This window comes from Rhamphochromis longiceps, linkage group LG13, assembly GCF_057381845.1.
Source record: "Rhamphochromis longiceps isolate RC_006_pf linkage group LG13, R_longiceps_female_GT1.1, whole genome shotgun sequence".
Classification (NCBI taxonomy): domain Eukaryota; kingdom Metazoa; phylum Chordata; class Actinopteri; order Cichliformes; family Cichlidae; genus Rhamphochromis; species Rhamphochromis longiceps.
The window spans coordinates 10,284,298-10,298,289 of record NC_140569.1 but is presented as its reverse complement, the minus strand read 5'-3'; the positions used below and the strand labels follow the sequence as shown (position 1 = coordinate 10,298,289).

General features: G+C 38.7%; 1 protein-coding gene across 1 annotated transcript in view; it reads right to left on the bottom strand.

Annotated features, from left to right (window-relative positions):
- Positions 1-4,771: 4,771 nt before the first annotated feature.
- Positions 4,772-13,992, bottom strand: part of kcnh1a (potassium voltage-gated channel, subfamily H (eag-related), member 1a) — a 62,368-nt gene continuing 53,147 nt past the window's right edge. Inside the window, exon 14 of the mRNA XM_085427503.1 lies at positions 4,772-12,079. Within this exon, the coding sequence (XP_085283629.1) occupies positions 11,210-12,079 (870 nt within the window). The 3' untranslated portion in view covers positions 4,772-11,209. The remainder of the gene's footprint in view (positions 12,080-13,992) is intronic.

Sequence of the window (13,992 nt, the reverse complement as noted above, 5' to 3'; positions counted from 1 at the left end):
AGTAAAAAGTACTATAGCTTACTAGGGTATATATTAGACTTAATAGTCACTATATACAGTAATTGACTTCTATTCATTTTACATCAAATTAAAACTTTGTGTGTCAGATAATTATTTATTAAAAGCTCGACATTTTAAATGAGAATAAGAAAGAAAAGTATGTCTTTGTGCCCCCTTTTCCCTGTTCATGCCCTATCGGCCCCCCTGGCTAAACTTTGCTAGATCCGCCCCTGCACAGTTACCAGCCGTCAGCTACGTAGAAAAAGATCCTGGAGTAGAAAGTAATATTAAATAAATTCTAACAACAGCTTATCAAGCTTAAACGTTCTGCTGTTGTTCAGCCGCTGGTTTCCTCTTTCTGGTGCAAAGTGGGCCAAAAACAAACAAGAGAGACGGACTCGCGACAGAAAAGCCGATCAGCTGATCATTTAAGCAGTTTCACGATTGAAGTAGCAGCCGGAGAGCGAGAGGCAGTCGCTTGTTAAGCTTAACGTGGGAATGCTTTACAAACATTCAGAGATGGACTTACACACTTGCTTTACTTCTCTCGGGGATAACTTTGTCCGAGATGAAATGCCAGGTTGCTAGCGAAGCTCCACATGCTATCCAGACCACCTACAGGTCCGGCATGCCACAGCCGCTCTATCATGTGATGCATACTGCTCCGACTGCTAACGTTCTGAGGCGAGTTACGGCGTGTTGCAAGTTTTGCGAGGTGCTTTCGTGATATTTAATGGATCGGATTACATTTTTTATTTTTCTCCGATATCCGATCCAGTAATTTAGGTCAGTATCGGACCGATATCGATACGTAATATCGGATCGGTCCATCTCTAATTCACATTCACAGCTTCGACGCGCGCGCGACCAGAACCCTTATGATAAGGGGAGCTCCCAGAGCTACTTACTCCCTAGACCCAGTCTAGACCCAGCTGGGGGAGCTACCCAGAGCTCCAAAGCTACCAGTCGACGAGCTCCCAGAGCTACCAGTCGACGAGCTACTTCCGCTATTTTAAATTCCCTGAATTCAAAATGCGCTTTTACGCAAGATTGTGTCAGTGTGTCTGTATCTACCTGGTCAGTGTCGCCGGGTCTGGTCCACCTCGATCGGGTCCCACCACCGTGGGTCGCTTTCTAAGACGTTGGCCAAGACCCGAATTTAAACGCTCCTGGACTTTTATCACACACCTGGTGTGTGAGCTGTCGACAGACGAACAACGTGGACTGGTCACGGAGATGGGACACGATGGAGGCGCTCCGGCTCGAAGGACCAAGAAATGTTGGGGGAAAACTCTGTAAAAGACCCAGGAGAAATAAAGACACAATGAGACAAGATCACTTTTTATGCTTTAACGTGCACACGGGTAAGCTGTTCAGAACAACTCACAACGTGTACAGAGGCTGGGCACTTTTTATAGGAAAGACAGTGAGAACAGGATAAGAAAATACAAAACAGATAAAATAAACAACTCCATATGTGGCGCTAGTCTCGTCAGCAGAGAGCTGGGAGAAAGCTGTGAGAGATAAAACAATCTAAAACAATATGTCCCAAAACAGTATGTCTTTGCTGAGAAAGTCTAAAAAGATAATTCTAAACTAATCTAACCATAGACAAAAGGGCATGCTTGCACATTTAAAAGAAGGTAAAGAAACATAGAATCATTTTTCCTGTAACAACCGTCTTCCTGTAGCTCTCCACAAAAAACAATCAGATGTAGACGGTTGACAAAAAAAGCATATCCAACTGCAGCCTTTGATTGAAAACACTAATCCTGTTGATTATCAGTTTATTACATCTGGGATGTAATAAATGACAAGCTGTTTTTGGCTTATTTGTTGTTACACACTAAATCACCTTTCATTTCCAAAATGTCAACATAACAACTAAATTTAGACAAAAGTAAAATCTCATTTTGTTGCAAAACTCATCTGCCATCTGTCCAAATCTGTCAAGTACTTGGTCATCAAGGACTGTCAGAATGTGCCTGCTCAGTCAAAGCAATGTGATTAACACTGAGGGTTATGAAACAGCAGAGGAGTCCAATCCATTTGTGCTTTACTGTAAAGCTTTTGTTTCAAGGGGGTTTTGCAAGTCATAGGCTGATTACACATGTGAGAGTGACACTGCTGAATAATGTGCATTAGAGCTGATAGATGTTGTTGTTGTTGTGTGTGTGTGTGTGTGTGTGTGTGGGGGGGGGGGGTATTTAAGGCACTTTCGAATTGTATGTTCAAAGTTACACTGCCAGATTAAATGTCAATGTATATTACTCAATATTCACTCCATTTACTTCAAAACCAGGTATTATACTGTGCATATTAAGAATAAATATAATATAGCCTTATATACACTCCGTGTTAATCAGTGTTGTTCGACATTTCTAAGGGTCGTAATGCAAATATCTAATTAGCTAATCACATGGCAGGAACTCATTGCATTTTAGCATGTAGACATGGTGGGAAAAAAGGTGATTTAAGCGACTTTGGACATAGCATGGTTGTTGATGCCAGACAGGCTCATCAGGGTATTTCAGAAACTGTTGATCTACTGGGATTTTCCCAAAAAAAACTGTCTCTAAGGTTTACAGTGAGTGGTCCAAAAAAGAGAAATTACCCAGTGAGCAGCAGTTCACTGGGAGAAATGCCTCATTGATCCCAGAAGTCAAAGGAAATAGCTAACTACTTTGAATTGATGGAAAGGCAACAGTAACTCAAATAACTAAGTCACGCAGAAGAGCATCTCTGAGTGCACACCACGTCAGCGCAGATGGGTTACAGCAGTGGAATACCACACCAGGTGCAGCTCCTATCGGCTAAAAATGGAAACTGAGGCATCACAATTCACACAGGTCAATAGGAGGTTAGAACAATCTTGCTTGCTCTGGTGAGTCTTGATTTCTGCTGTCACATTTGTATGGTTAAGTCAAAATTTGAAATAAATGACATGAAAGCATGAATCCATCCTGCACTTATTAGCAGTTCAGGCCAGTGGTGGTGGTGTAATGGTTTGAAAAGCATAATTTGGGCCCCTTAATGCACCCTGTCATAAAGGTTAGATTATCTCAAACTGGTTTCTCCAACCTGGCAATAGGTTCAATGTACTCAAATGGCCTCCAGAGTCACCAGATCTCAATCCAATAGAGCGCCTTTGGGATGTGGTGGAATGGGAGAGTCACAACATGGATGCGAAGATGACAAATCTTCAACTTCTCTCTTCAACAATCTCTGATGACTGTTTCCAGCACCTCGTTTTATTAAGGCAGTTCTGAAAAAGGCAAAAGGGAGTCCGATGAGGAACTAGCAAGGTGTAACTAATGACGCTGATGGTGAATTTTTACTCCTGCACAATTGCCCCATTTTTTTAAAAGCAAGTGAAGAAATGACACAGAGGATGAGAGGGATCTCTGAAACCTCTTCAGTAATAACGATAGGGAAATCATTTTCAGGCACAGAGAGTCACTGAGGCATTGCTCCAAACATATGTCTTTTTGACATGTGTTTGATGGCTAATATCTATTAAGTTTTTTCATTATATGGAGGGGAGATTGTGAATTTAACTGACATCATAATGAGTGGTGGAAAAAAATGTAATGACTTAGTATTTCATTAGAGAAGCTGACACTTTTTGAATACTGTGTTGTAGCCAGATATTTTTTGGGTGCCAGCACCTACTACTTCTGCCTCAGCTTCTATTTTAATCCATTAAAAATGTCAGCTCTTCTGAGAGCTTTTTGCCAGTATATTACAGGCTTTAAATTTTCATATTCTAGACAGAGGAACTCTTTAAGCCTTCCATAAATCATCATGCAAAAATGATTTTAAAACAGCTTTATTCTAAGGTTGATGACTATAATGAATGCAAAATGTGGTGTGTAAAGCTAGTTGCCAAAAGAAAGAAACATCTGAACGTGCCAAAACATAAAACAATTTATCTTCTTAATGTTTTTCTGAGTCACCCACTGTGTCCCGTTGGGCCTAGTTATTTACTAATATTTTTTAAAATACATTATTAAATGTTCTTGTAACAGCAGATTAGTGTTTACTACATATTTTAGGACAGTGATTGAGTACATCGATTACAATCAGTCCACCACTGTGGCTCTTTGGTGAAATTTTGAAAAAGGTTTTGACAAAAGTGATAGTATATGACATATCAGTGTAATAATTGGTGAGATCAGCTCTACTGAAACTGTTTGTTACCTTTTGTTTTCCAGACTGATCCTTAAAGAGAGGTTGAAAATTTTTTGTCGCATGGCAAACCAAACTGTGGAGAGTTGAATGTGAAAATTCATGAAAACTAATCAAATAACCATAAGACATTCAACAGAAATTGAGATTAATTTACCTCATTATTCAGCCACGTTGGTAGAAGAGAAAGAAATCTTCACATTAATCGGTTATGAAAGCCTGGAACATGTAATTTATTAAGAGTAAATTTTACATTTTAAAGTTTGACCAGTGAGCCACAGCACAGTTTTTGGCAACCAAGGCTACCAACTCCAAGGGATTTGCATCTGCTCTTTACATTTCAGGGGTTTGTCAACATTTTTTAAACTTTATGTTTAAGTACTTAAGTAATCTGTGCTTTTCATGCAATGTGGCAAAACAGTCTGGGCTTCTTGCTATTCACAGTGCACAATAATGAAAGTAAACAGCTTCGGGGTACGGATTCAAGAAGATTAGGTTAGGAATTAATGAATTTTTAGTCAGATGTGTCATAACTGAAAGCTATTACCTTGCCTCAGGGTCCTGAGTTTCGCATGATCATGCCACAGCAACTGACTGTCCCCAAAGTTTAAATTGCTTAACCTGCACTGGTCTGCAATTTGGTGTTTAAACACTTGTATGACACAAGCTTGTTTGCCCTTAAGTAACAGAAGTACATTGTAATCTGGACTCTGCTGTTCTGATAAGGCTCAGGTGTTTCCATTAGTTGATGTCTTTCATTGGGATAATCACATCTGTGGCACTAAGGAGGATCAGTGGGGGCAGTGAAGAATCCTCTTAAATTAGCACAAAAGTGTGAGGCTTATCTGACATAAGAAGATCAGCAGCAGAATACACCTGCTGAGTTACACCTTCTTAGAGACGCGTCCTAATCGTTAACAGAGGAGCCATAACGCAACAACACGAAAGACACCCGTGAACCATTGCCTGAAGAGATCTGACAGCGTGCAGCATGTATAAAATATTTATTATGAATAGCACAGTATGTCACAGTTCATAACACGGAGTTTCCATTGTGCTTAAAATACATTTCTCATCACATGACGTGAACATAGAGGCATGTGCATAATACATAAACCATACATAAAATTCAAATTCTGCTCTTTCTTAAGAATCCAAACGTTGCAGTACAACTTGTGCATATCTCTCTATATATCTATTTCTATATCTCTGTGTAGAGTTTGCTAACTAGGCAGCTTTCCATAGCTGACCACAAAAATAGATCAGTGTAAATCTTCTCGAAGGAGCAACAGTAATTTGGGTATTTAATGCTGCTTGGAAAAGGAGAATGGGGCAATATCATGAAGGCACAGTGTTGCATGCTTCTCAGTAGCAATCAAAGGTAACGACTTTAATATGTAAATGTTGATGTTATGAAACCGTGGTGCTGTACTTGGTAACTTAATGTTTTCTATATTTGCGTTGTTTTTTGGATCAGTTTTTTGTTTTTTACAAATGTTAAAGCAAAGAACTACATATTGCTTTCAAGCATTTTAGAGTGCATCCCTTTTAGGATTGTATATTTATGGCCTTGCCACAGGCCTAAGTGAGAGTACCCTGCACGGGCCATATCTTTGTTACTGAGCTGCATGAATCAGATTTCATGTTTTTTACTATTTTCATTTTGAAAACAATCAGACTTGGTTTTATGCCTTAATGCAACAAATGTAAAAGTAATATAACAGTAAATTTACAATATGAATAAAACCGATCACAATGATGGAATAAGGTACATACCAAATGATAGTCATAGGTTGTGTCATTCATAATAAAAGTTTAAATATATGAATATTACCAGCTCTGTCATTGATAAAGTGAAACAACAATTTATTGTGGCTTCAGTGAAAATATTATATCTTAAAGGGGACCAGTTACACTCATTTCCAGCTTCACATTGTTATTCTTGGACTCCACTAGAATAGATTTGTATGATTCGCAGTTCAAAATAAACGTTAAAAACTTTATGCTAGGCCTTGGTGCAGCCCCTCAGTTCATCCACTGTCTGAATCAAGTTGTTTTAAGGCTGATATTGATTGGTGATTGGTTGCCTCTCACAGATTTTAACAGGTGGGAGGAGCTTCTGTTAGATGACCATATTAGGAATATCTGTTTTCTCTGACATCAACCAGTGTTAAAAAAAAACAAAACAAAAACAAGAAAAACTCTTAAACCTGAGCATTTGGTTAAAAGGAATTAGTCGCACATGTACTAACCTTACTTTTTTTTTTTAAATCTTTCACCATATTTAATGAAAGCCTCTAAAACTGTAACAAGAAAAAGCATAATAGATCCATTTTAATGTGCCATTTTTCACAACAAAAAAAAAAAAAAATCAGTGCAGGTGTTTTCATTTAATCTTCTGTTTGACACGAAGATTTAAAGTGTTGACATCTAAATGACTACAAATCCATTGTTAGCCCTAGAAATGTTTCTTTCTAAAAGCCTCCTGTAATCACATATGGATTACATATAAATTAGATTACTGGTATTCGTTGAGTTTTTCCATTGTTGGTGGAACTGAGTTAAAATCCAAATAATCAAGGTAACAATTGCAACTATTTCAGTTTTTTGCCTTAATGAGTTCTGGGTTTTCTGTCTGTCTCTTAGGAGACAGCAAGAGAAAAGGATGAAGGAGGAGGGGGGCATGCTGCTGCCATACAGCACACTTCATTTCCCTGTTACACAGTTTTTAAACCACTGTTGAATCTGTTATTATACAAAACCAACGAGACTGATAATGATTACAGCCGTATGTATGCGCTGAAGCAATTTCCCTACCCTTGGTGGAGCAGAGTACTAAACCGCTGCGCTTAGTTTTCAGTGCACACTAAAATGGGTGTAACTGGTTCTTGTGTGGTTGTTGGATCATTTGCATAAAGTGGAGTTTAAATCTCGGGTGCTCAGCGGGCTGCACAAAGCATCCTATCACTCTCTAAGTATGTTTATGTGAGCGGCCCATTATTCTGCAGTTATTGCACAGACATGAGTGTGGTTTAAATCTTCTCACAACATAGATATTGTTAAATTATACTTTAATGTTGTTTCAAGAATTGCGCATGCTATTGATGTAAACCTGACTTAGCATTTGCCAAATGTAGCCTCAAAACCGCCAAAGTAGGTCTGCTTTTTCTTAAAATAGCACAGTAACTTTGCTGGATTTATCCTACCGTGTTGGGAATGAGTTTTGTTCAAGTAACCATGCTTTATATGCTAAATTGTGAAAGCCGCAGTAGCAGGTATTAAACTAAACCCTATCATTTCTTTTCTTTTTTTTTCAGATAACTTGAAATTGAACATTAAAATAGCCACTTACAAAAACAGATCTGAAAAGAAAAGAGTTGCAGGCTCACAGCCAGAAATTTGTCAATTATCAGAGTCTGCGTTGAACTCTGCTGGCTTCAAACATAATGACTAGATGAGATGATCATCCTCATCTCATCTATTCATAGATAATAAATACGTTTTTGTCACATCTGTTTGCACTTTCAAAGCGTTTAAAAACATCTGATGGTTGATTTTGCTGCTAAGATAAAGACTTGAGTTACATAATCTTTAGATCCTTCTTTCATTACAGTGACTGAATTCCTCAGCGATGCCATCTGACCTCTTTTCCTCTCCCTTTGATTTGTGAACTCTTGCGCAGCAGCTTCATGAATAATCTGTGATCGAGAGGCCATGGTGATTTTTAGTGCCTTTTCTTTGGTTTTGAGATCACAATTCTTGGAGAAGCAGACCCCCAAACACTGGCAATAAACCTAATGAGTTCTCACTTCTGTGATGACATGCCCATTTATTTTTAGCAGGCTGAATTTTTGATGGAACATGAGTGTTGGAGTAAAAACCTCAGCATCTTTTTCCTCTCAGCTGTGTCCGTCCCAGCTTGTCTTTTGTGACGGAGAAAGCGCGCAGGGAACATAAATTATCCATGAGTGATGAATAATAAAGAAAAATGGTTATTTTTTTCTCATGAAAAGAAGTGCTTTTATTGGATAAATTCAGTAAAGCTCCTTTTTCCAAAGATGAACCAAAAGTCATATTATTCGTTTTAGAAATACAAGCGTTAATTTCAGTGATATAAAACTTTATTTCAGCTGATTGCAACCACTTTCCAGGCTTCATTACCTGCAGTCTGATTGTTTAAAAAATGACTCACATTTGCAGAGTATTATGAAACTTTCTTCCATTATTCATTGTTTCTCAAGTGCGGCGACGGATATCTTAGAACTAAATTGTACTGTAAAAGCTAACTGTGCCTTTTTTTATTGCTTAATACCAGAGTGCATTGCTTTGCTTTACTTTGTTTCATGCATATTTTTCTCATTTAGGTTCCACTCAGTCAGCCTGTCCACATTGATCACGTTGATTGTCTATTGTATTTTTGTTTGTTTGCTTTCGGAAACGTGTGTCAATTTGTTTTGGTCATTAAATTTAAAGTCGAAGGACAAATTTGATAATATTTGGCATATATGTAAACTTTTAGTATTTATCATGCAGGAATTATTGCAATCTGAGTTAATCCCTATTTAACAAGAGTTAACGAGAAAAATGAAATTGTAGAGATTGTTCCTGTTATTGTATATTTTATTTATAATGATTGGAGGAATCTGCCTGATGCTGGTGTTCAATACAAAAAATAAATAAATAAATAAATAAATACATTTTGGGACTTGATAAAAATACAGCATTCTATGTCAACATTCAATTTCTACCCTCAGAGTCTACAGTAGTCATCGTGTTACGTAAAGCAAGTTGCTCACAGTATAAACTAAATGTCTGTATGATACAAATGCAGCTCTTCTTGGCCAGTTAGACGCTACAACTACTGAAGATTATGTGGAATTGGGGAAAAACAAGTCTTTTGATATTAAAAAGAAATAATAGCATGTTCACAGTAAAATAAAATAAAGATGTTTCATTTAAAAAATTTAAAAATAATCACATTAAATCTATATTCTTACCAGCCATTTCATTAGGTACACCTGTTTGACTGCTTAACAAAAATATCTAATCAGCAAATCACATGGCAGCAGCACAATGCATCTAGGCATGCAGATATCCAGTGAAGAGAGATGATTTAAGTGGCTTTGAAAGTGGCATGGTTTTTGATGCTAGACAGGCTGCTCTGGGTGTTTCAGAAACTGCTGACCTACTGGAATTTTCCCACGTAACCACCTCTAGGGTTTACAGAGAATGGTCTGAAAAAGGAAAACTGGGTTTGGGTGAAAATACCTTCTTGATTCCAGAAGTCAGAGAAGGCAGGCGACAGAAACTCAAATAACTACTAGTTACAACCAAGATATGCAGAAGGGCATCACCGAATGTAGCAGCAGAATACCATACCAGGTGCCACGAGAAACTGAGGCTACAATTCACAAGGGTTCATCAAAATTGGACAGTAGTAAGATTGGAAAAATGTCAGCTAGTCTGATGCCTGCTTCTAGCAGAATAAAGTCCCATGTCACAAAATTATATCATCTCAGACTGTTTTCTTAAAAAGGGGAACATTTGCAGCAACTGCATGATGCCATCACATCAATATGGACCAAAATTTCTGAGCAATGTTTCAGCATCTTATTGAATCTACATGTATGTCATGAAGAAATAAGCCAGTTCTAGAGGCAAAAGTGGGTCCAACCCAGTACTAGCAAGGTGTACCTGATGAAGTGAAAGTGTATATTGTAACAATTAAATAATATATATTAACATAAACATACACCATCTATATGAAACACTCCTACAACAGCTATGCGTGATATGGACTTCTGTGGAAAGTCTACGGCATAACTGACGATGTAACCAGTCACCCCTTTTAACCCTACACTGGACCTTCCATGGCATTCAGTCGTCGTGGGCTATGTCGACCCGTCCCGTAGTTATATTTCTTGGGAGGGGCACATCAGGTTATGTGGAAGGTGTACGGTTAAAAAAGGGGTTTCCGGTTATCTTGTAAGTTATGCCGTAGATTTCCCGCTGAAGCATAATTCAGGCATTACTGCACCAAGTGTGTCGTTTTAAAAAACATTTGAATGTCTGCAACACATTTTTTGTATTGACTGCATCATATTATAAAGGGGTTGAGGGGTTAAAGATTTTTCCCACTCTGAAGGAAACTCTTCAATTTTTCAAAGCCTACCTATAAAATTACTGTATGTATCACCAAAGCTGTAACATAGTAAACCTAGATATCAGGAAAGAGGGATAACTTGCCATTTGCTGCCTCACTAGTTAGCATTTCATTCAATTTTCCATGAAGCACATCTATTTGTGGTTTATTGAAATTAGGATCTGCGCTCAAACATGTTTTTGAAAATCAGATTGGTCGGGCAGAGTTATCTGTTGTTTAATTCATAATGATTCTGGCATCTGATATAATTACATAACTGTTTGAGGAAATTACATTAAGATTGATTCAGCATCTGCAAAAACTGTCCTCTTTCCCTGTCAATGTGAAATAATGCAAATGGATCGGCGTGCGGCCTCAATTAATCAAATATGCGCCAACTGCTATTTGAGGCAGACGTCTACTTTATGTGACATGCAAAGAATCTCTTACAAATGCTAACAAACCAGTGGGTCATGCTGCTTCCATTGGAACCTTCCAATGGAGATACCTCCTTCTCCTACCTCCCCCAAAATCTGAACAGACTTTTCATAAAATGCCACCCCTCAAAGTATTTTTCCATCATAGTGCAGCGGAAAGATAAATCAAACGTATGTACAAACAGAGAGCTGTCAGTTTTTGTGTAACCTTCAGATATTAGATTCCAAGATACAAAAATCTAGGTTACGACCTCAACTTGTCAGCACGACGTTACCTTGCTACCAGGTAGGTACACCCTAGGATGAAGGCTGGTGCATCTTACTACACTGCTGCCTAATCTAAATGGTATACCCAGTGTGGTCTCAGCTATCCGAGTAATCTGTATATTACTGGATTCAGCTGAATTTAAGGTCAACTGTTGCCAGATGACTCTTTCATTCTTCAAGAGAAGATATCCTCTTTGTCCACTTCTGGTGAAGCAGGTCTAGAAATGTCAAAAAGATGCTGTGGAGAGCTAGAGCTTGAATGGCTGGCTTTCAGGAGTTTTAGCACTTCTGTGAGTTGCATCTCTAGGCCTGACATTCGAACATTTAGGTTCTTAAGGTCATCCTTTAGCTCTAGCTTGAGCTCCTGCAGTGAAGCCTGAAGTGTTTGCTCCGGGATGGGGTAGAAGAAATGCCTCATTTCTGGAGGCTGGGCAGGACTGCGGTCCTGAGGCGTCAAGCGGAAGTCACCCACTTTGTCCAGGCGTAACTCACTTTTGGTAATGCCGCTGTCACATGAGTCCGTCTTTTTTAAAGAGATTGGGGATTCTTGCACCTTGGTTCGTTCAGGTAAAGTCTCCATGGATTCAGCTTTAGACACTGTGTTCCAGTTGTCAGCTTTGGCCATCGACTCCTTAAAGCGACCCCAGCCTTTCAGTTTGGGTGGTTCAGCAGAGCGGCCACCAACCAAAGAAATGGACGATGGCACTTGCAGTTTTGCCTTGTCTGCGACCGTACAGTTGAGAGGTGATGGCGATTGAGGAGTTGAAGATGAAGGTGTAGCTGGGCTTTCTGTTACAGTGACAATGCTGGTAGTTGTAATAGCTGATTTAATTTTGGGGATGTCCACATAGAGAGGACCCTTCTCAATGTCTTGTTCATCTGTTTCTGGTTTCCCAGTCACCATGCGGGCCTCCTTCTGCTGTCGAAAGCGCTGGAAAAGTTTTCGTACTGGGTGATCTGGTGGCAAATTCAGAGGGGCTTCATTTTTACGGTTCCGTCTCTCCTCCTCTTCCCGTTTCACATCACTGATCTTTCGAAAAACGATCTGAAAGAGAATTTAAAATTCTTATGACTAAAAGACCATCATTAAAAAAAAAACAAACACAAAGTTTATTGACCAAAAGTTTCAGATTTTGACAGCACACAAGAAAAATTATACCCAAACCACTCTCACACCCATGTCGGTTTAGTCTCCTGAAGTAGTACAAAAGCAGATCAACATCATTTTCACCATCTCTCTTATTGATTGTAGAATTTGTGTGTGAAAGATTGCCAATATGTCAAAATGTGTGTTCTTTGCAAATGTCACTTTAAAAAGGCTAATTCCCATGGCGCACAGGGAAAGTTCATATCAAGCCTCTGGCTTCAGTGCGTGAAGGCTCACTGTCAGTTTACCACCCAGATGATGCTAATGGACAACTATATTTTTAGGCATTTTGTATTTTCAGTTTTTAGCTTTGTAGCTTTATTTCTGTGCTTTAAAATGTCGCAATCCCAGTCTCCCAATCCAGTGATTCACTTGTCTCATTAATTAGGGATTAATATTAATTAAAAGTAATAATTAAAAAACACAAAATACACATTCTGTATTCACATGTTCAGGAATACTTTATTAACCTTCATTAACGTCACACTCTAACATTCAACATATAACATTCATTTTGTCAGTAAGCAATTCAACTTTAAGGTCTGCAAGCAAAACCCCAAAAAAAGCTGATGAAAATAAGCGCAAACTACTCTTGACATTTTGGATTTTAATAGATGAAAATGTGAAACAATTTGAGTAGCTGTTTGTTTTTCCCAAGGATACATGACAGTGCTGAAACTCGAGAACCGGTTCTTGTATAGAACTGTTCCCAGTAGTCCAATTCCCTGGAATTATTAGTCTGCTTGCCTATTGAGCCTGCTTTTCGGTTGGGTGTGGGTGAAGAATCTAGTCTAGTAAAGCTAGTGCAGGGAACTCAACTGAAGCTGTGCTGGTTAATTCTTTACTGTCCTCACGCTGTAACAAAAACATCCTCCCAATTTGGTCATTTATTTAATCTGCAAATCTATCTCTCTAGGGAGAGATAAATTAAATAAATCTATCTCTCCCTCTGACATGTCAATGCCACTGCTGCCTTGCATCGCTACCTGCCATTTTACCACCTATTGTCCACTTACAGGCTAATCACCCCAGTTTCTAACATATTTAGAAGCAACAATGAGCTCTAACAATATTCTTCTGCTGCACTAAATACTTTCAAATGGAAAGTATCTGATTAAAATAGGTTATGTGGCAGTTTTAACTCAGAAAGTCTGGGCATTTTATTTGCAACACGCAGAAAGTCACTCATCACATTTGAAAAGGTAAGACAGCATCAGATGTACAGATCAAATGCACATTGTCTGCTCTGCTGGATCAGTCAAAAACACAATCTCAGCAGCTCCATTTGAAGGCAACATTAGGCTCCTTTAGTCAACCCATATCGGGATTTCCCTGCTGCATACATTCAGGACGTGGGACCCTGGTGAATAGTAACTTTAATGCAGAAGATGAGATTGCCTCTTCAAATGCAAACAATCCAATCTCACTTGCACTCTCCCGGGCAGGCTAACCTCATAAAGAATGAAGCAGTGATTGGTAGCTACTCTTACGCTATTGTTGATCACAGCTGTTCATTTCTGAATGAAGGATGTGAGAGCGGCTTTAGTATATGGTGGCTGTTTAATGGAGCTCTGTTTTTCTATGCAGTGCTGTGTGGCTGAAGGCAGTAGGTGCACGTGTCCCTTAGGTTGAATATAAGGTTTTCTGTGGTTACCTTTTCCCAGAGTGGGAGTTTCTGGCCCCTATTTAACAAGAATTGATACGTGTGAACAATTGTGATTGTCCAGATCATGAAAGGAGGTAGGCTGTCTTCTGCTGTGAAATATATTGACATGACTAAACATATATAGGTTCAATATTGATTAATTGAT